Genomic DNA, 26683 nt, shown 5'->3' on the forward strand with positions numbered 1-26683 from the left:
TGGGCCGTACCCGTAATTTTTATGCAAACCCCATAGCATACTCGTTGTGAAGGTAGACTATACTTGCTGCTCGCTTCAGAAACTTTGCATTCTAACCTATTAATGCATAAAAAATCCGGGCTCTACGTCATTAGTTTTCTTCTTAGCCCAGTATTCCTTCATCTTTGTATTGTGGGTTGCTTTCCTCTCGAGTCCACTTCACTACCACCCAAGGACGCAGTGTTTTAGCTGTCACTGACTGGAGAGTGTCGGATATTCTGATTAGCATTCTAAATTCATCCCAGTTGAATATATCCTTGAGATCAATTTTTAAAAATTCTGGGTCTTTTTGAACCAGTTTTGTCCATTTAGCATTTTGTCCCCTCCCCTATAGAAAGGTTGTTGAAGATTCTTGAAGTCGGTCTCTTGTTGCCCATTTAGACTCTGTGACCGAAGAAGATAAGCCTCCTATTTCTCATGGCTGATGTTATGCTCTCTAAATGTTGGTAACCGGGCGAGTTGGCCGTGCGCGTAGAGGCGCGCGGCTGTAAGCTTGCATCCGGGAGATAGTAGGTTCGAATCCCACTATCGGCAGCCCTGAAGATGGTTTTCCGTGGTTTCCCATTTTCATACCAGGCAAATGCTAGGGCTGTACCTTAATTAAGGCCACGGCCGCTTCCTTCCAACTCCTAGGCCTTTCCTATCCCATCGTCGCCATAAGACCTATCTGTGTCGGTGCAACGTAAAGCCCCCAGGAAAAAAAAATAAATGTTGGTAAAGCTCGTTGTTATGCCTGGTTCTGTATTCACCTCCCTCTTTAATGTGGTCCATGATCTTTCTCGGGATCTTTCGCTCTTTTGGTTCCAAATTCTTGAGTTGTCCCCTTTTGACCATGTTCAAGCATTCTGAGGCATACAGTATAGAAGGTCTTACTACGGTTTCATAGTGTCGAAGTTTGAGGTGAAGGGAAAGGGATTTGGACTTTTTAACGTTCCTACAGAGATGGAAAGATCTCTCCAGTTTGGTACACCTGGCTTTCACTAACTTTCGAGGTTATCCATTCTCAGAAGTATTTGTAGGAGTCAGTCTTCTTTATTACTGCACTCCCATGTGGGATTGAGTTGGGTGCATCTCTGATGTTGGTGATGAACTCCATCTGGCTAATGGCAATCCTCAACCCTACCTCAGCTGCTATTTCACGGAGGGAGGAGAGTTGGTGTGTAGCTTCCTCCATTCTTGATGCTAGGAGAATTTTAATTTATTTTGGAGAGTTTACTATTTAAAATCAGATCTCCAAGGTGTTACGGACATTGTCCGAAGCATGAACTCCAGTCTCTGCGTACAGAACCCCTGTGGGTGGGGGACTCAGACGAAGAATACACCCACAGTATCCCCTGCCTGTCGTAAGAGGCGACTAAAACGGGCGACCAAGGGATGATTTTATTAGAACCATGAAACTACTTGTGATTAGTACCACCACGCGGGGAACACCGTTGGTCGCTTTTACTTGCGCGTAGTACCACTATGTTAGGTACAAAATAGGTTTGTGAATAGTAGCGACACTGTGTGACTCAGGATGCATTTTACAGTACCTGTGATTCGTACCCCTATATGAGCAACACCGTGGGATGAGCGACATCATGGTTCTGCCTTGCCTATGCTTAATACCCACTATGAGAAACACCACGGGATAATGCGGGTCCCTATGGTTAGTCCACTTATGTGAGGAATGCCATAGGTTTGCGTTGCATGTAAATAGCGCCGCAGTGTGCAAAACACCATGTGCGCATTACATTACATGTGAGTAGTACCATAATGTGTGGAATACCGCGAGTCTACGCTACTTTTGATTAGTATCGCAACATGACAAAGAGCATGGTTCTATTTTCCTAGCGATAAGTACCATTATGAGGGGTCGATGACCTGGATTTTGGACCCGTTTCGACTACAAGCATTATCGAGTCAGAATTGTGCTTTAGAAGCAGCCCCTTGGTCAGTAATACTATTATTTAACGCTTGTTTCTGGGAATATGGGGCATTGTGAGTCGGATCCACTGATTGTTTGAACTTCATATCCATCCATGCATTCTTCGTCCTCACGTTTTCGAATCTTGTCAGTAGAGGATTATGGATTTTTAAATTGTCATCACATTTCGTCTCATTTCGTACCATTAGGGGCCGATGACCTAGATGTTAGGCCCCATTTAAACAACAAGCATCATCATCATTTGCGTACAGAATTTCACCGTAGAAGGCTGTGCAAAGGTTTCAAATGTAATTATGGTGGAATGGCAATGCCATCAACACATTGCGGAATCTTATGCGAACTAGAAAGGCTACGGATGCTTATTTAAGATGAAGTAAAATTAAGGGAGTAAAATTGAGATTTAAAGGAACCGGGAAGTGAGATAGGCACAAAAATGTCAATTCTCGTTTTTTAGCTTAAAATATCTCCAGTTTTTCCTCAAGAATTTGGTGTATCAATCATTGTGCTGAAGCTAAGCTGTATTTGAGACAATAAAATTAGATGTAAACATAACTCTGCACGCTGGATATCATTAGATGCCAGCTACGAGTAAAACATTTTTTTGGATTTTCGTCATTTTTTGAAACTTTGTGTACCTTTTTCTCAGAAACTATCACATAAGTGTACATGAAACTTGGTAGTCTCTTAGACACTATATATATCTGTTTGTGGAAATATATTTAATCAAATATCTTGATTAGTTCATGGACGCCAACTTGAAAAGCACTAGAAATTTTACAGTAAATTTCAGTTTCCAACTAGGATATAAAAATGTTCAACTGTTGTAAACAACAGGACAATAATTTTACTTTAGCAACTCAAAAAGGGTTTAAATATTATGCACACAAAGTTTCTTGGGTCTGGTTTGAATACTTTCTCAGAAAAAGATACATCAGTTACGGGAATTTTTAACACAAAATATTGGCACCACACTAACCCTTGGATGAAGAAATGATTGGCCGTAACCATGGCAACGTCACCTCAAGGATTCTACAGTAGAATACAGGCCTGGTGTTCGAAGTAGGCTCGTGCGTGAGTGTAGGCAAGAGCAAGGAGAGACTAACTAACTAACAAACAATGCTTTCATTCCCCACCCGAAGGGGTGGGGCGGGCCACCTAGAGGGTAACGCCCTCTCTCTGGCTAAGACCAAGGAGAGATTCTGTTCAAACAGTTTACACTCATAGCTAGCGTTAATCTGCCGAGCGAGATACGTATTGTTTCTGGAACCACATTTCCTTCTTATCAGCATAATTATTGTGAACAGCACCAAAGTGCTTTCGCTATTTACAAGGCCGAGAAATAGAAGGAATCCATTCGTCATATACATAAATATATGAATAGTAGTTTTATTCTGTGTCTCGTAGTTCATTGCTTCAGTCTGTTTTGATCTTCTTCTCTCTGTTAGAACATTCCTACTTAATTACCGATTGAGTGGCCGCGCGGTTGGGGCATGTAGCTGTCAGCTTGCACTTGGGAGATAGTGGGTTCGAATCCCACTGTGGTCAACCCTGAAGATTGTTTTCCGTGGTTTCCCATTTTCACACCAGGCAAATGCTGGGGCTGTACCATATGGCCACGGCCGCTTCCTTCCAAATCCTAGCCCTTTCATATCCCATCGTCGCCATAGGACCTATCTGTGTCGGTGGGAAGTAAAACAAATAGTAAAACAATGTATTTTAATTAATTAATTTATTTATGTATTTATTTATTTATTTATTTATTTATTTATTTATTTATTTATTTATTTATTTATTTATTTATTTATTTATTTATTTATTTATTTATTTATTTATTTATTTATTTATTTATTTATTTATTTATTTATTTATTTATTTAAAAATTAACACATTCGTAATATTAACCGTAATTATTACAGGCTATAAAGATGGTTCCTCAGAATAAAAATAGATCCACGTAAGGAAGTAAGAGTCCGCCTATGTGGTGTAGTAGTTAGTGTGATTATCTGTCGCCTCCGGAGGACTGGGTTCCATTCCAGGATCTGCCACGAAATTTGAAAAGTGGTACGAGGGCTGGGACGGGGTCCACTCAGCCTCGGGAGGTCAGCTGAGTAGAGGGGGTTTGATTCCCACTTCAGCCGTACTCGAAGTGGTTTACCATGGTTTTCCCACTTCTCCTCCAGGCAAATGCCGGGATGGTACCTAACATAAGGCCACGGCCGCTTCCTTCTCTCTTCCCTGTCTATCCCCTCCAATCTTCCCATCCCCCCACAAGGCTCCTGTTCAGGCCAGTAGGTGTGACAGCATGGGCGAGGTACTGATCTTCCCAAAGTCTCACGCTCCAGGACACTGCTCTTGAGGCGGTAGAGTGGGATCCCTCGCTGAGTCCGAGGGGGGAGAAACATCCCTGGAGGGTAAACGGATTAAGAAAGAAAGAAAGAAAGAGAGAGAGAAAAGCACTAAGTCAGAGCAATTGAATTTAGCAGTTCCTTATCCAAATCTTGGCTGATCCAAAGTCGATGTGTTAGTTTCGGCACCGTGAGTCCTTTAATGGTTATATCTTGAAGACCATACTTCTCCTTATAATATTTGATGGCTATAAAACCTTACACATCGAACAGAGATATATTTAAATTCCCAGCAACAAGTGGGGAGCAGTGAAATAAAAGAGGCTCTTCAATGTCTGAATGCTCACGTCAGACAAGAGAATAGGTATTGTGTGGCTCGTGTCATGGGAAGTCACCGCCGAGATGATAACGTGGGCTGCTTCCATTGTTCCTGCTGTCGAAACTTAAAACCATTGTTGACACCTTTAATTTCCGTTCCTTTATTGCTACTGGAGTGATGTCTTTCTCTGTAACACTCGTGGCCTCCCTTGTCACAGCATACAGCCATGAGCAGTTCCACGGTAGAGAAGAACTGAATTCCAACATTGGTCGTAGAGAAGCGTCTCAAATTGAAAGGGCTTATTTCCAGAGTGACGCATCTCCAAGAAACACAGTTTTCAGAAACCGCCATTTTTAACACCCTAAATGGATTTCCTAGAGACTTCATTGTTTCTACTGTATTGCATAGCCACATCACGTCAAACAAAATTTGCTTGTCATGGAGGATAAAATCCTAGTGCAATGAATACCATCAATATGTAGGGGGGGGGGGGGGGGTTGTGTGTGTGTGTGTGTGTGTGTGTGTGTGAGAGAGAGAGAGAGAGAGAGAGAGAGTCATTTTGCATCTAAAAGGGGGCTCGAGATGCGAATTATGCAGAAGAGTGTAGGCTACCTCTAATACATCTAGAGATGGACTGTTTTTCCGTTTTGTAAACAGGGCTAAAAAGACCTGTTTTTCCGACTAAAATGCTTTCTTTCTCCAAAACTGCCAGCTCTACAGATGTGAAGTTTTTACTGCAGCTTTGTTATGGAATAAAAAAAAAGGAAAGAACAAAGTCTTCTCCGTACAGGCCATGAAGGGCCCTTGGAGAGGTGAAAGGTGAAGACTTCCACTGTCCGTAACCTCGGCACTTGGTGGTGTAGAGTGGTTAGCTCTACGCCCGGCCGCCTTTGCCCCCAGGAATTAACCCGATACTCATTGTTGGTGCAGGCTGAGTGAACCTCAGAACCACTCGCACCTCCGGAAGTGGAAATCTCGTTTCTTAAATGTTTCGACTTCCTGACGGGGAATCGAACTCGCGTCCTTCCGGGTGAACCGAGCACGCCTTTATCACCTCAGCCAGGCAGCCCTTTTTGTTATGGAATAGTTGTCGTAAAAATAATAAAATAACCTGGGGGGGGGGTGATTCCTACTCATTTGGTCACCTGTCAACAAACTTTTTTCCCCAGTAAATTTCGGTAGGAAAAATTAGGCAGTTTTGTTCCGCGATAACTCAGTTAAAAAATTCCTGCAAGAAAGCGCGATCAGCGGATTCGTCACAAATAAGACACGGAGAAAACAGCTGCACAGTCAGAATAGGGGGTGGTCTACAGTGTTGCCAATTGGGAGTTATCATGGACCAAAACTGCCCATTTTTACCATCCAATTTACTGGGGAGAAAAGTTTGCTTGACAGGCGACCAAATGAGTAGGAATTGTTTCTCCCCAAGTTGTATTATTATTTTAGTAACTGCTATTCCATAACAAAGCTGAAGCAAAAATTTAATAGCTGTAGGGCTGGCAGTTTTGGAGAAGGAAAACATTTTAGTCGGAAAAACAGGTTGTTTAGCCCTGGTTACAATGTGGGAAAACGTTCCATCTCCAAAAGTATTAGAGCTAAAGCAGTGAAATTTTAATTGAAACCCCGTAATTAAGAAGTCTGATAACATCGTGTAAAACATTGGCTGAAATGCTGTAACTTTAGGGACATACGCGGATTCGACGAAATTTAGACCTGTCCCTAAACTTCCTGCAAACACTGTAATGCTTAATGATATATTTAATCAAATACTTCAAATGCTGTATTTATTTACAATATACGAATTTCGAAAAGCATATAATACGAATAAAATATTTAAATGCCTACAATGCAAGAACATAAATTTAATTTAGCAAAACCTATGATTGGAAACTAACATAAAGATGATCGTCTCGAGTTATATCTCGTATTTTTAACACACGAATTTTTGGGGGAAAGCGTTTAGAAGGACTTGACATGTTCAACGCACAAAATAAAATTTTAAAAGGTCATTATTACATCGGCGTTTAAGGACATAATGTTTTTCTTTGTGGGTTTCAATATTGAGCAGTTGAAGTATACTAAGCCAGCGCCCCCTAGAGAACAGTCGTTCAGCGGGGCAGGAGGCAGAACCAACTAAAGTGAGTGACGTGAACCTCGGGCTAACCCCACGTCACACCCCGCAGGGATCATCGGAGGAATGTCCAGTGCTCGTCCTACGAAGCAGACGACATTATCCTATCAAGTTGTACGACGCATCCGCACCAAGCCACAAACACGCAGCCAAGCCTCCGAACCAACGGTCATCACTCCACTTCTCATTCGCCGCACCATGGCCGACCGACAACCACCAGCAGACCAGAATGTCGCACCCAACCAGCAGCCAGCTCCAGCGCCTCCGCAGCAACCAGCACCACCTCTCACTCTCCAGGATCTAACCAATGTGGTCAACCAGCTGGCTCACAACATGCGGGCTCTCACAGATCATTTTTTAGACGACAATCAACAGCTAGACGACTCAGGGGGAGAATTGGAGGAACCAGAGCAACCGTGGCCATTTCGGAGCCTGCGACCCACCACATACAGCAAGGGCCTCGATACACCGACGGACCAGAAAGTCTACCAGATTGCCACGGCGTTGGAAGGCATGCTCCACACCTTGCCGGCGGGCCGGGACCATCACGATGTCACGACCATACTATGGTTCCTCTCGGCCTGGTACGTCCTCGACCCGGCCCAGAAAAAGTATGCCTTCAATCGCGCAAACCTCCTTTACATCGCGCTCTCCAGGGGCTGGAATTCAGCCATTCAGGTCGACCAAGCCACGGGCGACGAGGTGGCTATGTTGCCAGCCGGATTCCAGTTCCAACCCCCGCCCGCCAGAGCGGTCAGCCGTCCCTTGCCTACAAGAGGAAGAGGGCGCGGCACTCGCCGCGGGCGCGGACAAGGAGCGGCAGCAGCTCCTGCAGCAGCAGCTCCACAGTAATGGCGGTTACACCACCGGCTTCCGAAGGTGTTCTTCCTCCAGCGTCTCGGAGCCCACTCAGAGGACCGACGGACTACGAGAGGCAACATCCTGTCAAGAAGCTCAAACGTATGAGTCGACTACGCCTACGTCGCAGTCCCAGACGAAAGAAGCCACCGGATCGCTTCCCATAGGGTATTTGTGTTTATATATTTCTGTGTTTATTATTTCTATTGTAACATTTACTGCATTTGTCCTCTTTCTCGATAAGGTCTGTAACCCCATTGCCAATTTGTAAATTTTAATAAAGCACGGTGGTGTCCACTCCTTCAGAGGGGCACCACGGTTCATAGCCTCTTGCCCTGCACGGCTGCGCCAGTGCTTTCGACCCTTCATACACGTGCCAGCCAATCGGCTATATAAGCACGAGGGGTGGAAGGCTCTGGGCAGTCGTTCAGCGGGGCCTCCTGCCTCACGTCACTCACTTTAGTTGGTTCTGCCTCCTGCCCCGCTGAACGACTAGGAGGCGCTGACTAAGCCCTCGAGAGTTGGAGTCTGACGTTTAGCGCCACCGGCGAGGAAAAGTTGACTAACGCTGCTCGGAAATGTCTGTTGCAACGAGCTAAAAGGAGGTCTGTTGCTATGGCAACGATAACAGCGATGTCACATTTAAGGAAGTTATCGCCACGTGGGTTGGCTGGTTCTCAGTCTTTTTTGTGATATTAGTCGGAGTTGTGCTGTGTTAGCTGTTGCTACTTTTGTACAGTTCTATTCTGTATTTAAATGTGCACTTGTTGCGATTATTGCCATAAACTTATAGTTTTGTTAATTATTACGAAATCTCGTATTTATCAGCAGTGATGTGTTCTGTCTTATATGCTGGAATTTTAAGCACAAGCTTAGGAACGGGAGAAAGTTTATCAAATTGCGTTAGGCCTACATGTGTTATTACACACTCACCCTGTATGAAAGTGTGATATGCCGCAGATGGAGGTAACTATGACAACGCAGCGTACTTCGCAGTTACTTTTTTCCCGCTCAAATGTCAGACTGCAACTCTCGTGGGCCCATCTCTAGAAGAAAACATTATATCACACAAAATGCCATGGCAGGATGCACTTCACGTAGGTCCCAGTTTATCGAGGAGGCTTTTAACATCCTTGGCTTTGTCTTCTTTCAATACATTGTCCAGTGGTCCTTGTTCTACTTAAAGAAACGCACATTTCCTGTTTGGACACAACAAAACCAAGAGCGAAAGAGCAGTCTCTCGCCACAACCGGTTAGCGGTCACGTGATATGTGCGTACCGGGCTATTGGACATATGGAGTTGCGTCACTTTGGAAATAGCCCTTCAATTGCTTCAAGGATTTAACTGAACAGGAACGAATCGGGAGAGCGTGGAAAAAGTAGACAGCCTGTTCCGCTCCGTGAAAAATGTTACTGAATTCTCGATAAATATACGACATGGTATATAGGCTTTTGGGCTTATGTCGTATCAAGAAAATAAGGTGAAATTCTTTACGTTTCGCAGAGAACTGTGCTCTGCGTCATCAGAAGAAAATCTCGACTGTCCACGAGAAAGGCTTCACTATTGTTATTCCAAATTTGTACGTTCCTCGTCGCCAGATGTTTCATTCCAGGCTTGTGTCAATGTCACACACCTGTCAATGTCGTATGTTACGTACACATGTTAAGTTACCCTCTTAAGGGCCCTTTTCATGCTCATTTGCACAGATCTGTCTGTACAGACCGTGTTTGTGCAGACAAGTCGTTGCGTGTAAATGAATCGCCGACCGTAATTTTGGTCTGTACTGCGGTCTGTGCAAAGTCTGGCGGAGTTTGAATTAACGCAGACAACGCTGCAGACAGATAGCACAGTCCTTCGTCTGGGAGCGTGTATGTAGTGTTGTACTGTAGCGTAGTGTTTGCTCTCAATACAGAAACAGCTATGAGTGAGTTTACTCAAGATCCGGGTAATTGTACCCGTACATTTATGATTAAATTCATAGAACTCTATAAATCATTGCCAAGTGTTTGGAAGATCAAGAGCAAAGAATACAGTGTCCGCAATGAAGAAAACGCGGCATATGATGTATTAGTTTCTAAAGTAACATTTCCTTATCACAACTTGTCCATCTATCACGATATTAAACATTAAAATTAAGCCTACTAACTATTTACACTCAATCTTGAAATTGTATTTTAATTAATTAATTGATTCATTCATTCATTTTGTCCTAAATGTTAACAGTGTTATATGATCTAGGACAACATGCAGGCCTATCTTAACACTTCGTGAGTTCAATTAGTGCTTCATGTCACAATTCTGTACCTGATCCAGTTATACTACAATTACAACACACATTGTGAATGACTGCATGAATAGATAAATGAATGAATGATTGCACGATTGAATTGTATTCATGCATATTTGCATGACCCAATAAATACCGCTACCGTTCTCTCCCTGTCACGGATAACCACCAGATGAAAAGAGAGTCCTTATTATTGATGGATGAATGAATGCACTCAACTTACAGATACGGAACTCCAGCAGCTGAGGAAGGAACACGCAATCTATTTTACCTAAGCAAAATAATGCCTTTGAATTCTCACCTTTAAATATTCCTCTCTTAGAACGTCATATATAGCACGGCATGTTTCCGGAATGATATGGCTTAAATATGAAGGAGACACTATAGCAGAAAATTTAAGGTCCACATAGCTCTTTCCTGTTGCCAGAAACCTCAATGTTACTACAAGTCTTTCTAAAGTGCTTATCGATTCTCTCATTACACTGTCTTCTCTCCTTATATACGGTGTGACATACTGCAACAGCACTAAGAATTTCACTTCGTCCATTCTCAAGTAGTTAAACCAGTCATCTTTTTCAAATTTTAACTCCTTCAAAAGATCAACGCTGAAAAGCGAAACGTGTTGTAGAAGCCAGTCTTTTGTCCACCTTCTATGTTGTGATTTCTTCCTCTTTTTAACTTCCGAAATAACAACACTAGACAGAAGTACCACTTTATAAGTTAATTGACTTAATGTGGCCATGGTCAGGAAATACTACCTGCGCTCGTCTCGATTGGAAATACAGGACTGTGCGAAAGCAAATACAGTAGAGACAATACGCGACACTTACAGATTTAGCCTTGCTAAAATGGGAGACAATTCGACGGTGGCGCTCCTAGTGACTTGACCTGAAAAAATCGCGCTAAATTCAAATATCAATGGAAATGTATATACGGAAATGGATAAATAAATGACGTCTAGAAAGAAAGTGTTATTGAGATATTAACTTCGAAGTTGCTAAAGCAATTCTGGATAAATGAATGAAGAATTATTTAAAAGGTTATTATTCAAAGACTGAAATTAGACATATAAACAAGATGTGAAATGGACTGCTGTGAAATGGCTTGATCTTTCATTTATGCATTACTTCTTTTTTTTCTTTTTCTTTTTTTTCTTTAGCATTCCTGCCTGAACTTTTACGGTTAGATTAGTCTTTTTTCTCATTTGAAAACATTGTATCATCACATTAAGACACTTGTCAATAAAAATATCGGCAAATTCCTTACACATATGATGCAACGAATTAACATTTAATAGCTAGACAATTTTCCTCTCAACATGAAGCCTACTAACAGAAAGAAAATCTATAAAATCCCGGCTTTAATCTGAGAAGAGAGATAAAAGAAAGAAAAGTATGAAAATGTTGTCGATAGTGATGCTTTGAGGAATATTTACGTACAGTTAGAGTAAAAATGTAACATACCCTTGGCTGTATAGTCGAGGATTTTTAAAGTCGCTGGCCTGGAAATGATCTGAACATATCTTATAATTCGTATATAAGCGTAACGTCCCTTCTTTCTTGTACACCTTGTCCAAATAACTTCTGTGACATTTCAAAACCCACAGATCACACTTACAACACCACATCGGTATTGAAGGTTAACTGCTGCAATATACAATAACATATGCGTATCACATTTTAAGCCAGTTAAAATATGGGTCGAGCAGGTCAGAAGATTATGAAGTACTATAAAAATCTCTGTCACTGGAAGAATATATATGCAAACACAATATTACTTACATTTTCTTGTCACGAGGGAACCTGAAGAACGACCGCGCATTCTTCTCTACTTCATAGTTACTGCAGCCAAACACAGCACATACCTTTCCCCTCATGTTGAGAGGAGATATCAAGGAATGACGCACGCTACTATTTTATTGTCAACTCACTGAAAACGCATAAATAACACCAAAAACTTCACACACAATAATACACGTGCTCTTATGACAGAATCAGTAGTTTTCAGGTCTACTCGCTAGAGAGAGCTCCAATACCTGTCCCTCGATATCTCGCTCAGTGTCGCGTATTGTCTCTACTGTATTTGACGAAAGCTGTACAAATGGTCGGAACGTGTAAACGCAGCGTGAACAGTGCAGACCAGATGTGCAGACGGTCGTTGCAAACGTGGTCTGTGCAGACAAGTCTGAACGTGTAAAGGGCCCTTGACTGATTATCATGGTTCCGTCAGCTTCCGCTTCGAACGCTAGCGCTGTACCGCGTCCGGTGAGACATCTGGTGACGAATGAACGTACCATTTCCACTTCTTTTATAACGTCTAAATTCAAAAGCTCATTCTTAAGAAGCCTTTCTCGTAGAAGTCGAGATTTTCTCCTGATGACGCAGAGCACAGTTCTCTGCGAAACGTAAAGCAACGGCATATGAAAAGCCTATATCATGTCTATAAGTATGGGCCGTGAAAGCATCAATGGCAACATTTTTTATAAATATTACAATATTCCCCTTTCAGTTGCTTCTTTGTACGGGCAGGCGATACCATACCGTGAATGTATTATATCGCCTCCTTGCACAGGGGGAATAAAACCAAACTCACTGATATGCCACTCTACTCAAACCAGTTCTGCAAAGATTTTCTATAGGTTGGTTTCTCTTCTCTAATTTGATTTTTGGGCTAAGGAAGATGTACTCGTTAATAGTTCTTATGTTTTTGTTTCAAATGTTAACGTGTGGACTTTCTGGAATTAGCATTTTATTTTTTCTTCCAAACCAATCACTGCTAAAGCAACCTGTTGCTCTTTGATCTAGGTATCAGTACCTATCGTTGCGTATGTTGTTATACCGAGTGGGCGAAATAAAACTGGCCCGGAAAATATTTATAAGACTGACGCGGAAAAATGCTGGAAACCGTGATTTCGATGCACCAATCGGTTGCTGTCACATGTCCGCGTGTATGCATCTCCCGTATGTTCTGTCCCGATTACGTCGTTATGTACGTATAAGTGAGTGAGATGAGAAACTCATTAAAACAACCATTATATGAAACTTCAGTATTTTTAGCTCAGAACTGCTTGTATTTCCCGGCCTTGTATAATAACGTGAGCAACGGTGTCCACAATATACTAATTCAATTGTCTTGATGTTTCAGAAAATGAGGCTGTTCCAGAAGAATTTGGAAGACCTGTCGAGTCGTCTTGCTGCTGCAGAAGCCATGAAGAACAGCTGGCAGAGCCCAGCTGACATGACGGAAGTCAGCGAGATGTTGGAACAGTTGCAGGTAATGATTATTTGACCATTAGGAACATGTTTTGGTGGTAATGATTATTGTTTCAACGGGAAGTACAATTAGACTATCATCCTCTATTGAATCTTATAAACAGTTTTTTTTTTAATTAATTAAAGGTAGAGGTTCGATCCATTGAAGTTCGAAGATCAAGCGAGTGGCCGCGTGGTTTGGGCACGTAGCTATCAGATAGTGGGTTCGAGCCTCACTGTCGACAGCCCTGAAGATGGTATTCCGTGGTCTCCCATTTTCACACCAGGAACATGCTAGGGCTGTACCTTAATTAATTAAGAATTGATTGATTGATTGATTGATTGATTGATTGATTGATTGATTGATTGATTGATTGATTGATTGATTGATTGATTGATTGATTGATTGATTGATTGATTGATTGATTGATTGATTTCATTGCATGTGCCCAATGATGCCATATGGGCATATTATAGTGTCACTAATTTTTGAGCATACGGAAGTCTGACAAAAATTAAATATTGGTAATTTTTATGTTCAGGATCCACATGTTAGATAATATTTCTAGAAAAATATTTGTTTCCGTCACGTCGGATAATTTGAGCTGGAACGAATTAACTGGAACGGATTAATGAAGTAATCACTTCAGTTTAAGTAACTCCGACAGTTAGGAAGTTGTGAGTGATTTAAAAGGCGGTGAATTACGAGCACGTGTATCAGTTTTGTTTTGTTTTGGTTGTAACTTTAGTTTTTATTTTGTGTGGTACCAGTAGTATATTAGTGTTCTGTGGTATTATGTGACTAGATTTTAGTTACAAGAATAGATCTTTAGGAGATTGAGGAGCAGGGTTCTCTTGTGTAATAATTGAGCAAAGTAAATACGGAAAGTATAAGAAGTGTTTGAGGTTAGATATCCCGTGCATGGTAGTACTATGCATTGACAGAGGCACGTGGGAAGTTGGCAAAGTAACAGTGATAAATAGTTTTAGAATGACTGTTATTCAATTAATGACTGATTATCTCCCTTTGTATTGGCTTATCTGATGACGGATTGAAAACAGTTGTTGATGCAAGCAGAATTAAAGTAATTTTCAATTTGCACTTTGAGATTTCAGCTACTGTATGAGACGCACACTTTTCAGATCTTCAAGAGTAGTGATCCACTCGAAAGTGTGAGAATTACGCGATAAAAGAGTATTTTCGTGTCAGGTTGAAAGATCCGAGTTCGATTTTATTCCCTTTAATATGCATTCTTTGCCATTTTCACATTATAAGAATATTAAGTTACATAGCCTAGGAGAATTCGTGATGCAATACGGTACCGTACTATGAAAACTTTCCAGATCTACCCCATGAAAATGCTATTAAAAACAGCACTTCCAAAGCTTCATCATCATAGTAGATGCCGTAATTTAATAGCAAAATTTAAAGTTGCAGTGAAACTGGGCTGAATCACATTATCTTTGGGTTGAGTGGCTCAGATGGTAGTGCATTGGCCTCCTGAGCCCAGGTTGGCAGTTTCGATCCCCTCAGTCCGTTGGTATTTGAAGGTTCTCAAATACGTCAGCCTCGTGCCGGTAGATTAACTGGTACTTAATACAACTGCGAGACAAAATTCCAGCACCTCGGCGTTTCCAAAAACCGTTAAAAAGCTAGTGAGACGTAAAACTATTATTATTATTATTATTATTATTATTATTATTATTATTATTATTATTATTATTAGTTACAGCAAAACAGTTAAGTGATACCCTAAATTGCTACCCTGGACCTTCTTATGTTCTTACATTTTTCAAAAGTGCAACAGTAATAGAAAATTATCCAGAAACAAGCCCCTTTATTACAAACGTAATCCTTGATCTTAAGTTGGAAAGCCTATTGATGCACCAGAAACTGAAATCTCTTCAGTGTTAACAAATTGAGAAGACAACAAGGAAGGTCTGAAGAAAATGATGAGGTAAGAAAATGAATGACCATAGACCGAGAGTATAGACTACAGGATGATTCACAATGAGATACCTTTGCTTATAATAAAGCTCATTTTTGGAAATGTGTTGAGCAAAAGATGCTGTATAAACTTGTATACCATTCATGATATGTTCTGAAGTTCATTTATTTTAAGGTTGTTTAAGTTATTTTTCTTGTTGATGGAAACAAAGGAAAATCAAATATTTATATACTAAATTCAGTGTTGGGAAGTAATTCAGTAAAAGTAATCAAATCACTTGTAACTAACACTTTTTTTTGTCATTTTTACTTGTAATTGTTACTTTTTACAATATATGATTTTTACTAGCACAGTGACATTATTTCATCTATGACTGGGTTGTCACTCGCCCGGTCGCCTTCATTACAAGTATGTCTTCTGCCAAGCACTTTGCCGTAATGTGGCCAGCGCTCACCTGGCACTGAGTCATAGAATATAGAAAACCTTTTTCTTCTATCTGTAAGAACATGTCTCCTTCTATGTCTTTTATGATCATTTATTGAACCTGCCGGTTTGAACATTTGCTAGATTTTTTATTGCTTTGATGCTAGGCACAGGTCTGTTTGGAAATTTCTTACAGAATTTCTGTCGTGTGTTCGCACAAGATTTCCTGTATTTTATGAAGGTATTATGTATGTACACACGCCCACGAAATGAGAATGGCATTGGAAGAATATACTGAGCACTAAACACGTGAACACATGACTAAACTGAACCTTACACTGATAAAGATCTCAGCAGACTGCAAAGGAGAGGAACTTGTGGCGCCAAGAAGCGCATTATGGCAAAGTGCTTGGCGGTAGACAAGTTTGCAGTGGAGGCAACCGGGCAAGTGACAATCCCATTCATAGATAAAACAATATCCCTGTTTGCAGTGGAGGCAACCGGGCAAGTGACAATCCCATTCATAGATAAAACAATATCCCTGTATTTTAGTTCTTGAAATCAAACTGTAATCGTTACATTGTAGAAATAGGTCTACATTGCATGGAAGCAGAAATGGGGGGGGGGGGGGGGGCAGTGATGATGGAGATAACTTGCTCAGTTCTACTACAGCAGAACCAGTAGCCTCGTCACTGAGCGAGTTGGCCATGGGGTTAGGGGGCGTGGCTGTGAGCTAGCATTCAGGAGATAGTGAGTTCAAACCATGGTGTCAGCATATGTGAAGATCTTTTTCCGTGGTTTCCCATTTTTACACCAGGCAAATGCCGGGGCTGTACCTTAATTAAGGCCACAGCCACTTCCTTCCCACTCCTAGCCCTTTCCCATCCCATCATTGCCATAAGACATCTGTGTCATTGCGACGTAAAGATTTGAAAATATATGTTTGTTGCTGGTATACAGAGGGTTTATATCTACTGTACATGGGAATTATATTTTATATTTGTATTTTGAACATTAAAATTGGTTTAGCTTTGGTACCCTTCCTGCAAAAGATAGGTTAGAAGTCCAACACAGCGCAGCTCAGACAACCTTACAATGCACTCAATGGGCTTTCAACATCGGCACATTATATGTAGGCCTGCAGGTACTGAATTACTTTCTTCTTGCCATGCAGAGAGTAGGCACTGCAGAAGAAAACATGGCCCCATAGAAGCCATAGATTCGGACCTGCCTGCGAGCAGAATACACCCTTACCTTACTTCTGTAGAAGCCCGTGTTTCCATGACAAGAATGTAGTAGTCCTGCAGCCAGATACAATGCAAGGTCTATCGGATACAATATGAAAATTGCCTTCATCTCAGCTGGTCAGTAGCAGCACAGAAAGTGGTCTCATTTCACTGATTTACACTGTTTCACTTTTAATTCCTTTTGTATAAGTAGGAATGCTTCTTGGGATGGGTTGATGGGTCCCTGGCAAGCTTAAAGGAAGGTTCTCTATCCTCTGCTACTTCATGTACCATATAACATCATTTTTCTATGATTACAAACATGTGGGAAGGGTACCAAAGCACTACCTTAATTAAAGTCTGCTAAAATCATTAAAAATTGACTCCTAAGAGAAAATGTATTTTTCCACCTTTCAATGCACCATTAAGAAAGACTTTACACTATTAATAAGTAATGAAAAAATGTATTTTTATAACACCAGAAGATGTTTTGGTCCCTGGCAAGTATTCTCCCAGTAGCAAAAGGTCTTAGAGGTCGACTCTAATTAGAAACTAATTTTTTTTTTTTTAATAGAGGCCCCTGAAGAAGAAGAAGAAGAAGAAGAAGAAGAAGAAGAAGAAGAAGAAGAAGAAGAAGAAGAAGAAGAAAAGCATTTCCCCACCCCCCATATTAGACACTTTACCGTATAACCTCCACCCTGAATTAAATAACAGTCTACTGCAGATGAAACAAGAGGAGTTCTCATAGTTAACTTGCATATCGGTCCATTTCACCAACAGAACAATAACAATTCCTTTTAACATGACAGCAAGAATGTTACAATATGACTTCATTTTTATATATGTAATAACACAGTGTGTGTGAAAACAAAAATTCACAGCCTGCTTCCAGTGATTTAACAGGTCAGGAATGGAATGAATGAAGCCCCCATCTAGCAGCAAGGATAGGAATTGTGCCAACTGCTGAAGCCTGTCGCACTCCTCTGGGGCAATGATAAATGACTGACAGATTAAATGAATTGTTAATGGAGAGTGTTGCTGGAATGAAAGATGACAGGGAAAACAGGAGTACCCAGAGAAAAACATGTCCCAGCTTCAGTTTGTCCAGCACAAATCTCACGTGGAGTGACTGGGATTTGAATCGCAGTATCCAGTGGTGACGGGCCGGCGCGCGGTGCCGCCTGAGCCATGGAGACTCTCAACACAGTGTGTGTATTTTGTAATAATTTTCTTATTCCGTTTACCCTCCAGGATTGGTTTTTCCTTTGGACTCAGTGAAGGATCCCACCTCTCCCGCCTCAAGGACAGTGTGCTGGAGCGTGAGACTTTAGATCGGGGGTAAAAATGGGGAGAAGGATCAGTACCTCGCCCAAGCGGCCTCACCTGGTATGTTGAATAGGGGCCTTATGGGGGGATGAGAAGATTGTAAGGGATAGACAAGGAAGAGGGAAGGAAGTAGCCATACCCTTAAGTTAGGTACCATCCCGGCATGTGCCTGGAGGAGAAGTGGAAAACCACATCGAGGATGGCTGAGAAAGGAATCAAACCCCCCTCTACTCAGTTGACCTCCCGAGGCTGAGTGGACCCCGTTCCAGCCATTGTACCACTTTTCAAATTTCATGGCAGAGCCGGGAATCGAACCCAGGCCTCCGGGGGTGGCAGTAATTCACACTAACCACTACACCACAGAGGTGGACTGTATTTTGTAGTAATAATATTTTATAATAATGCAGTGTGTATTTATCATTAAGACTCGCAAGTGGACTTTTTAAAATCATTGTGCTTTATTTTAATAAACTTTTAATTTTCACAATAGCTGGGCTCCGTGGCTTAGACAGTTGAGTCGCTGGCCTTCTTGTTAATTTACCTGTTAGCCAGATGATGATGGTCCAGTGGAAACCAAAACATGCTCTGGTGGTATAAAAAATATTGTTTAATTATTTATTAATAGTGTCAAGTCTTTCTCAGTGGTGTGTTGAAAGGTGGACAAATATAATTTTTCTCTTAGGAGTCAATTTTTAATGATTTGTAAGTCATTACAGAATCATCATGAGGTTTATTGCATGTAGTGTCTGCAAAAATATTTAAAATGAGGAACATACATTACCATGTACTCTTTTTATTTTTTTTTTCAATGACTCTACATCATACGTCCAATGTCCATCGTTTGGGATTGGTTAAAATATCATTTTTAGGATGTGTTTGTGTGTGTGTTTTCCTGCATAGGAAGTCAATATCTTGGTTAATTTTCTGTATCCATTTTGTACTTCTTGTATATTATTTTAAATTCCATTCAACAATGTGCGCCACTAAGAATCTAATCTATTTCATTTCAGAAATTTGGTGAGCGTCTTGGTCCAATCCAAAGAACTGTGGAAGATGTCAACGACCAGGCTGCCCTTTTCACTTCGAACAATGTTTTAGTTTCACATATCAACCTCAATCGACTTGAGGAGCTTAATACTAGGTATGTGTAATCAATCATATTTTTTTTGTCTACCTCACCATCTTTTAACTCAGTTTGATTTGACTCTTTGTATGTACCAGAGGACTGCCCGTGTTGGCAGGAGTTGGAAAGATATCCCATATTCAGGTGGAGGCATGCTTGTACGTGTACTGTCTTAGTCCATCTGTGTGAGAAATGGAACAGTTGCTAGGTTACTGCCTGGAGAATTTTATTACTGGAAGCTTGATGCTACTTGCAGTTAAAGGTGTATCCCAGCTGCAGACTGTGTTTATACATTCTGGTCTAAGTGCAAGCTCAGCCTGCAGTAGGCATTGACAAGAGAATAAATCAGAAATGAACTCATCATCATCATTTCTTCGCTCCAGCAAGCCAGGTGCGGTTGTGTACGAGCCTCCTCCAGTTTGTCCTATCCATCCACAGATGCTGCTCATATATGCACCACCAGTGCACATCTCTAATTGCAAGGTCCTTCAGTATCTGTTTTTCCCAAATATCACGAGGTCTTCCTCTTGGTCTCTTCCCAGGAACATTGTGGTCAAAGTATGTTAAAGGAGTCCTGTGAGGGTCCATTCTTTTCATGTGACCATACCATTGCAATCTCTTCACTTCTAGAGTCTCCAGCAAGCTTCTTTCCAATCCAACCTGTTGCCGGATATCCACATTCCTTATTTTATCCATTTTTGTTTTTTGTAGACAAGAACGGAGGAACTTCATTTCTGTTGCCTGAGGACGACTCTTTGTTGGTCTAGTAAGTGTTGCTGCTTATCAATATAGGTACTAGATATAATTTTTACAAGCTGATCTTGGAAACTAATGGAAATGTTTCATTCCAAAATATTTGAGGTACAGCATGATAAAGTTTGGATGCTTTCTGTATTTTGTTGCTAATCTCTTGATGTATTTTATTTTCTGATGACAGAACACTACCTAAATACTGGAAGTTGTCTACAATATCCATCTCCCCATCTCCAATTCTTAGATGAACAGTTGGAGAGTTTCTACTCATCACCAAGCCAACTGTCTTCGTTTTGCTGTTTTGAGACCTAAGGTTGTAAAAGCTTCAAGCCAGAGACGTAGTCTAATTTGTACTTCCGCTTCTGCCTCACCCCATACCATTACATCATCAGCAAAACCAGGGCATTAGTTGTTGGATCCTTTCTTTTAACCGCTTTTAAAACTTCATCCATTATGATTATGAAGAGAAGTGGTGAAAGACAACTTCCTTACTGGACTCCACTCTTCATTTCGTTCGAACCAACCTGACCTTCCATCCTGGACCTGGACACAACACTTGGTTTCATATTATAATCATTGTACTCGTGCTATGATGTCATGGGCACTAACTGAGAATGCTATTACAGTGTTGTAGAAGATTCCGTGAAGCTTTAATGCAGGTTATATGTCACTAAATTAGCAGTCAGTGATCTGTGTTATTTTCCAACCGTTTTCATTTTAGGAGATGTGCAGGAAGCAAGTGTAATTTTGTACATCTTATTCAATGGAAAGGGAATCGTAATTCAAGGAGAGGAAATCAAAACTCTGAGATTCGCTGATGATATTATTATTTTATCTGAGACTTCGGAAGATCTGGAGAAATTGCTAAATGGTATGGATGGAGTCTTGGGCAAGGAGAACAAAATGAAAATAAATAAGTACAAAACAAAAGTAATGGAGGGCATTCGAATGAAGTCAGGTGATGCAGGTAATATTAGATTAGGAACTGAAGTCTTAAAGGAAGTAGATGAATGTTGTTACTTGGGTAGTAAAATAACTAACGATGGCAGAAGCAAGAAGGACATAATAATGCAGGGTAGCACAAGCAAGGAAGGTCTTTCTTAAGAAAAGAAATTTGCTCACTTCAAACATTGATACAGGAATTAGAAAGATGTTTTTGAAGACTTTCGTCTGGAGCGTGACATTGTATGGAAGTGAAGCCTGGACAATAACTAGCTCAGAAAGAAAGCGAATACCTATATATTTTATTTTTACAAGTTGCTTTACGTCGCACCAACACAGACGGGTCTTATGGCAACAATGAGACAGGAAAGAGCTAGGAGTGGGAAGGAATCGACCGTGGCCTTAATTAAGGTACAGCCCCAGCATTTGCCTGGTGTGAAAATGGGAAACCATGGAAAACCATCTTCAGGGCTGCCGACACGGGTTTGAACTCACTCTCTCCTGAATACCGGATACTGGCCGCATTGAAGCGACTGCAGCTATCGAGCTCTGTGGGAAGAAAGAGAATAGAAGCTTTTGAAGTACGGTGTTTCAGAAGAATGCTGAAGGTAAGATGGATAGATCGAATCACAAATGAAACTATATTGAATCGAATTGGTGAGAGCGGATCAGTTTGGCTAAATTTGGTGAGAAGAAGAAACACTGAACTTGTTCAGAAATGAAAATGAAAAGGTTAGCACAGGATAGGCTGGTGTGGAGAGCTGCATTTGACTCCATAGAGATTTATTATAGCGTTGATTATATTTTCTTTGACCGGTTACCCTTTATGTAATTGAAATCCAATAATGCTTTTGTTTTTCTGCAGGTGGAAACTCCTCCAGATAGCGGTGGATGACCGATACAAACAGCTCAACGACTTTGGTAAGGAGGGTTCGCCACCTAACCAGAACTTCCTGTCGGCATCTGTAGAACATCCCTGGGAGCGTGCCATCACCGCAAACAAAGTGCCTTATTACATTAAGTAAGTTGGACTTGAGTTCACAGCTGAAATCAAATATAGCGCCATATCTGTCACGTTCCTTCTTAAGAAATCCACATTGTAACAAATGAGGTTGAGGACCTGTAACACACTTTTCAGCACAGTGAATTTGTTGAATGTGAGGTTAATGTGTAAATACAGGGTGTAACGTCCGGCTCCATGGCTAAATGGTTAGCGTGCAGGCCTTTGGTCACAGGGGTCCCGGGTTCGATTCCTGGCAGGGTCGGGAATTTTAACCATGATTGGTTAATTCCGTTGGCACGGTGGCTGGGTGCATGTGTTGTCTTCATTATTGTTTCATCCTCATCACGATGCGCAGGTCACCTACGGGAGTTAAATCAAAGGATCTACATCTGGCGAGCCGAACTTTTCCTCGGACACTCCCAGTACTGAAAGCCTTACGCCAATTTTTTTTACAGGGTGTAACAATAAGATCTGGCCGAACATTCAGGACACATACCTCACACTACTACTTCTTATTCTTATTCTGGGTCGGGGTGTGAACCAAGGACCTCCACAGTTTGTTTTTTTTGTTTTTCATATTTACCCGAGGACGAGAACACCAGGAACTGCTCGTCGCTTTTGGCAGGGACCCTAACTGTTTCCGAGGCCTCAACTCTTAATCATTTTATAGGTTATTAGCACGATGGGCTCGAGGCATTTTATGCCTACTGCCAGGATTTTTTTAGGCCCCTCATAATATGGGGAAACAGATGCCTTTTGCAGCTGCCCCTAACATGAAGTGCAGATGCTGCTACATGGACTTTTGTTGTATTACCATCACCAACGGACCATCAGCTCTCCTAAAGAGCCTCATCTGTCTGAAGCCATTGCCCTCATTAGATTGTACTCGTATTTATTCATGCCGTCTCCTCTATACTGAAGTCCACCTTCTCCGCCATAGATGCCGTTGAGGTTTTCACTCGTAACCCTAAGCTAGAACCCTTACTAGATGTTACACACCGGGTCAGATTCCTCACACATAGAAGAAGAAACTATTTTATGTGGATATGGGTTCACAAAAGCTTTATTTCCATGTTAGAACTCATTTTGTACAACTCTACGTAGAACATTAATGATGGGAATCACATAGTAACAGAACGTACCAGCATACCACATGAATTCCTTTCTTATATGAATTGTTCACTGATACATGTATTCCAGGGGTACACCAGGGCATCCTGGATTCAATGCAACAGCAGGTTCGTGCATGTATCAGTGCTTCTAGTGGGTATTTTGAACATCAGTATCTATAAGTTTAACCATAATAGCCACCAATGGTTCATCATCATCATCATCATCATCATCATCATTGTACAGTTCCAGTTTCCCGGGTACTCTTAATGAACCTCTTCTACTTCTTCCTGTCGATATACAACTTGTCATGGAGAACATCATCCACTGTCCATCCTCTGGTAACTAGATCAACCTTGATCATGTCCATCCATCGGGTTTTAGGTCTTTCTGCAGGTCTTTTCCCTCTACCTGTCTGTTCCTGTAGGCTCTGTCCTCATCACATGCCCACACCACCGTGGTCTGGATGTGCCAGATAACTGCATTTGGGCTTTTGCGTGCCGCATCAGACGGCGTGCAGTCGGCCAAGGACTGCTTCCTGGCATTGATTCCAGCCACAGAACGGATACCAGGCATGTACTGTAAACATAATGTGATTTACTGTAACGTACCCTGGGCGTGCAACGTTATTGTATGACTGGCAAACACACAGCGGGGAAGGGAGATTAAAGTTGTTTTGTTTTTGTTTTTGTTTTGTTTTTGTTTTGTTTTGTTTTTGTTTTGTTTTTTGTTTTGTTTTTGTTTTGTTTTTGTTTTTGTTTTTGTTTTGTTTTGTTTTGTTTTGTTTTGTTTTGTTTTGTTTTGTTTTGTTTTGTTTTGTTTTGTTTTGTTTTATCCGTTATTTGCCTGGTGTTGAACATGGGACACTATGAAAATCACTTTCAGGTTGGGCGAGGCAGGACTCGAACCTGCGCTCTCCCGAATGCACGCTACTACAGTCGCGCTTCAGCTCCGCGGAGATTAGTGCTTGTAAAATAAAAAAATTATAGTGTTGCTGCCATCGCACCACGATCAGCTCTGATCATCCCACATAATAAGTCGAGCTGTTTGTCTCCTAATGTCTAACCTATCCCAACCCAAATAATCCAGCATTGGTAACACTGCTCCTTCGCCTGAAATAACCTAAGCACAAAACGAGGTGCGCTTTGTAGGTAGTACACAACACACCCAAGCAAACGGGGCTACATGACCACGCTGTCAAATCCCTGGAAATGAAATAACAACAAACAGCCGCTTTTCTCCGCAGCCTGTTGAGTTTCTTAAATCACGTCTAGTGGCTAGCATTTGTAGCTGTTGCCGCGGTGGTCCGGGTTCAATTCCCGGCTCTGATAAGCAATATTTAATTCTGGTTGGAGGGCTGGAACTGGGTACTGTCAGCCTTGTGCGGCAAAACGGAGAAGAGATGGGTTCGGTACCCACCTCAGCTATTCTGGAAGCGTTTCCGTGGTTTACCAGCGCTACTCCAAGTAAATGTCAGGATTGTTCCTTACTTACGACAACAGCTGCCTCCATTCCAATTCTTCACCTGATTTACAAATACAGTACACTACTACAGACACCACAATAACAGAAGTTATCAGAAACATTCTAACAGACATACATACAGTACACACACACACAAGCGCATGGGGCTACACGACCATGATGTCCAAGCCCCGGAAATGAAATAACAACCACTATTCTCTGTACCCCTTCGAGTGTCTTAATCACGTACCTCGGACATTATTAACTTGCTTTTCTAGAGGGAGCTCTTCCGTTGTTTTGTGTTATGTTTATTTCTCAACTCATAAAATAGTATGTACTGTACACGAAAACCAGTGACAATTATAACTTTCATTATGTTCCTTTCAAGCCAAAGTACTTATTTTATTTCTTTTAAACACACGAACTCTCCCTGCTCTGTCATGAGTTTGCCTGTCATACACACTTTGCAAACCCAGCACATGTGTATGAGGTGCTTACATGCCTGGTATCCATTCTGTGGCTGAACTCACTCCCAGGAAACTGCTTGCACGTCAATATGTCCTTGCCCGACTTCACGCCGTCTGATGCGGCATGCAAAACCGTGCATGCTGTTCTTATTTATATCTCAAAAATTACTTGTCTGATTTTGAAAATACTTATATGTTTAAAATTGTACGCAGTTGAACTTCTATGCCAACTGCATGAATTTGTGTCGTTCCATTTTAAAATATGGAGTTAGTATCAATATCTCAGTTATTAATAATCTCATGAGACTAAGAAGCACGTTATTTTACAAGACCCTGGGTACCATTTACGAATATGAAAACAGAATGCCGATATCTTTAATGGTTTAGAAGTTATTTCCATGTAACGTGTTAGGTGAATAACCCTGTATATAAGTACATGTTTCGAGAATTCATTCATTCATAAAGATGCCACACCACAACAAGATTTGATAATTGTTTGTCAGCTCAATTTTGGTACCATAAATAAACTCTTTACAGGACAAACTCGACATAACATGAATGATATTCATGTTTGAACTTTTAATATGTTTTTGTTGTATTGTTGTTTTTAAGCAGTTTTATGTTAGGACATAAAAATTTTTAAGATCTTTTACATGCATGTGATTTTAATCTGTAAGCTGAAGAAGAGAATTATTGCATAAATGTTTTGACTAGAAAAATGTACAGGCTGTTCAAAAAGTGTAATTGCTAAATTCAAAATAATCAAATTTCAATCATATGTACACAAAACTGGGACATGTCACAAACAAGCTAAGATATACAGATTGTTAATAATGTATCTGTAATGCACTAGCAAAAGTTTCATCACTCTCAGAGGTATATTTTCGAAAATATTAGGAAAAGGAGGCGTGCCCTTCGACTACGTTGTTACGATAGGTTACTTTATGGGAGGTTCGTCATCGCTTTCTGATATTTAATGCAAAGAAATTGCTGATACACATTCCAAATCTTGCTCTGAATCTCTCGGTTCATTCTCAATAACCTCAAAGTCAGATGCGTCACTTACATCTTCCAACAAATTTTGCACTACTTCATTACTAATTTTCCATAATGAAGTGAAGATGCCATATTTAGACACACGTTGTACTAAATATGTATATAATAAAGCAAATAACAATATATATATACAGAAGTAAATTACTCGCAGCGAACAGAAAACTACGAAATAAAATAAAATTGAATAGCAAAGCAGAGCCCGTGAAGGTTTGGTTACAAACACTACAGCAGTGGCACTCAAACAGATCGTCGGAAAACTGCACTAATTTATTTCTGTGAAATTGCACCCAAAGAAGTAGCAAATATGAATGAAACTGAACTCACAGTTGTTGTCGACATCGAGAATGACAGGAAGTAGACTGTCATGGCATCTGTTGCAGAACTGGGGAAATTATGAGAAGAAATACGAACTTGTCGAATATTTGACAGTGCCACTCCAGCAGGGGCTAAAGTGTCGAATATTCAACAGTTGCCAGTTCTAGGGTTAAAAGTTTTTTTTATTTTTTTAGGATGATCAAGTCATATATTGAAAGGAGAATGAGTGGGGGGGAGAATCATAATAGGTAAACATAAAAGGAAGTTCATTATGGGAAGAGGGAGCATTACAATGAGGAAACAAGGACAAACATAAAAATGCTGAAGGAGCAGGACATTCTCCACTTCTTCAACTGCCACCTTCAAAT

The 26683-nt window shown here is 41.0% G+C and overlaps 1 protein-coding gene across 1 annotated transcript in view; it reads left to right on the forward strand.

The window, feature by feature from the left end:
* The window catches only part of LOC136884742 (dystrophin), a 267166-nt gene that overhangs the window by 154895 nt on the left and 85588 nt on the right, over nucleotides 1-26683 (forward strand). The window contains exons 5-7 of the mRNA XM_067157032.2: nucleotides 13052-13180; nucleotides 19093-19223; nucleotides 21766-21921. Of these exons, the coding sequence (XP_067013133.2) occupies nucleotides 13052-13180; nucleotides 19093-19223; nucleotides 21766-21921 (416 nt within the window). The remainder of the gene's footprint in view (nucleotides 1-13051; nucleotides 13181-19092; nucleotides 19224-21765; nucleotides 21922-26683) is intronic.

The sequence above is a fragment of the Anabrus simplex genome, chromosome 13 (assembly GCF_040414725.1).
Source record: "Anabrus simplex isolate iqAnaSimp1 chromosome 13, ASM4041472v1, whole genome shotgun sequence".
Classification (NCBI taxonomy): Eukaryota; Metazoa; Arthropoda; class Insecta; order Orthoptera; family Tettigoniidae; genus Anabrus; species Anabrus simplex.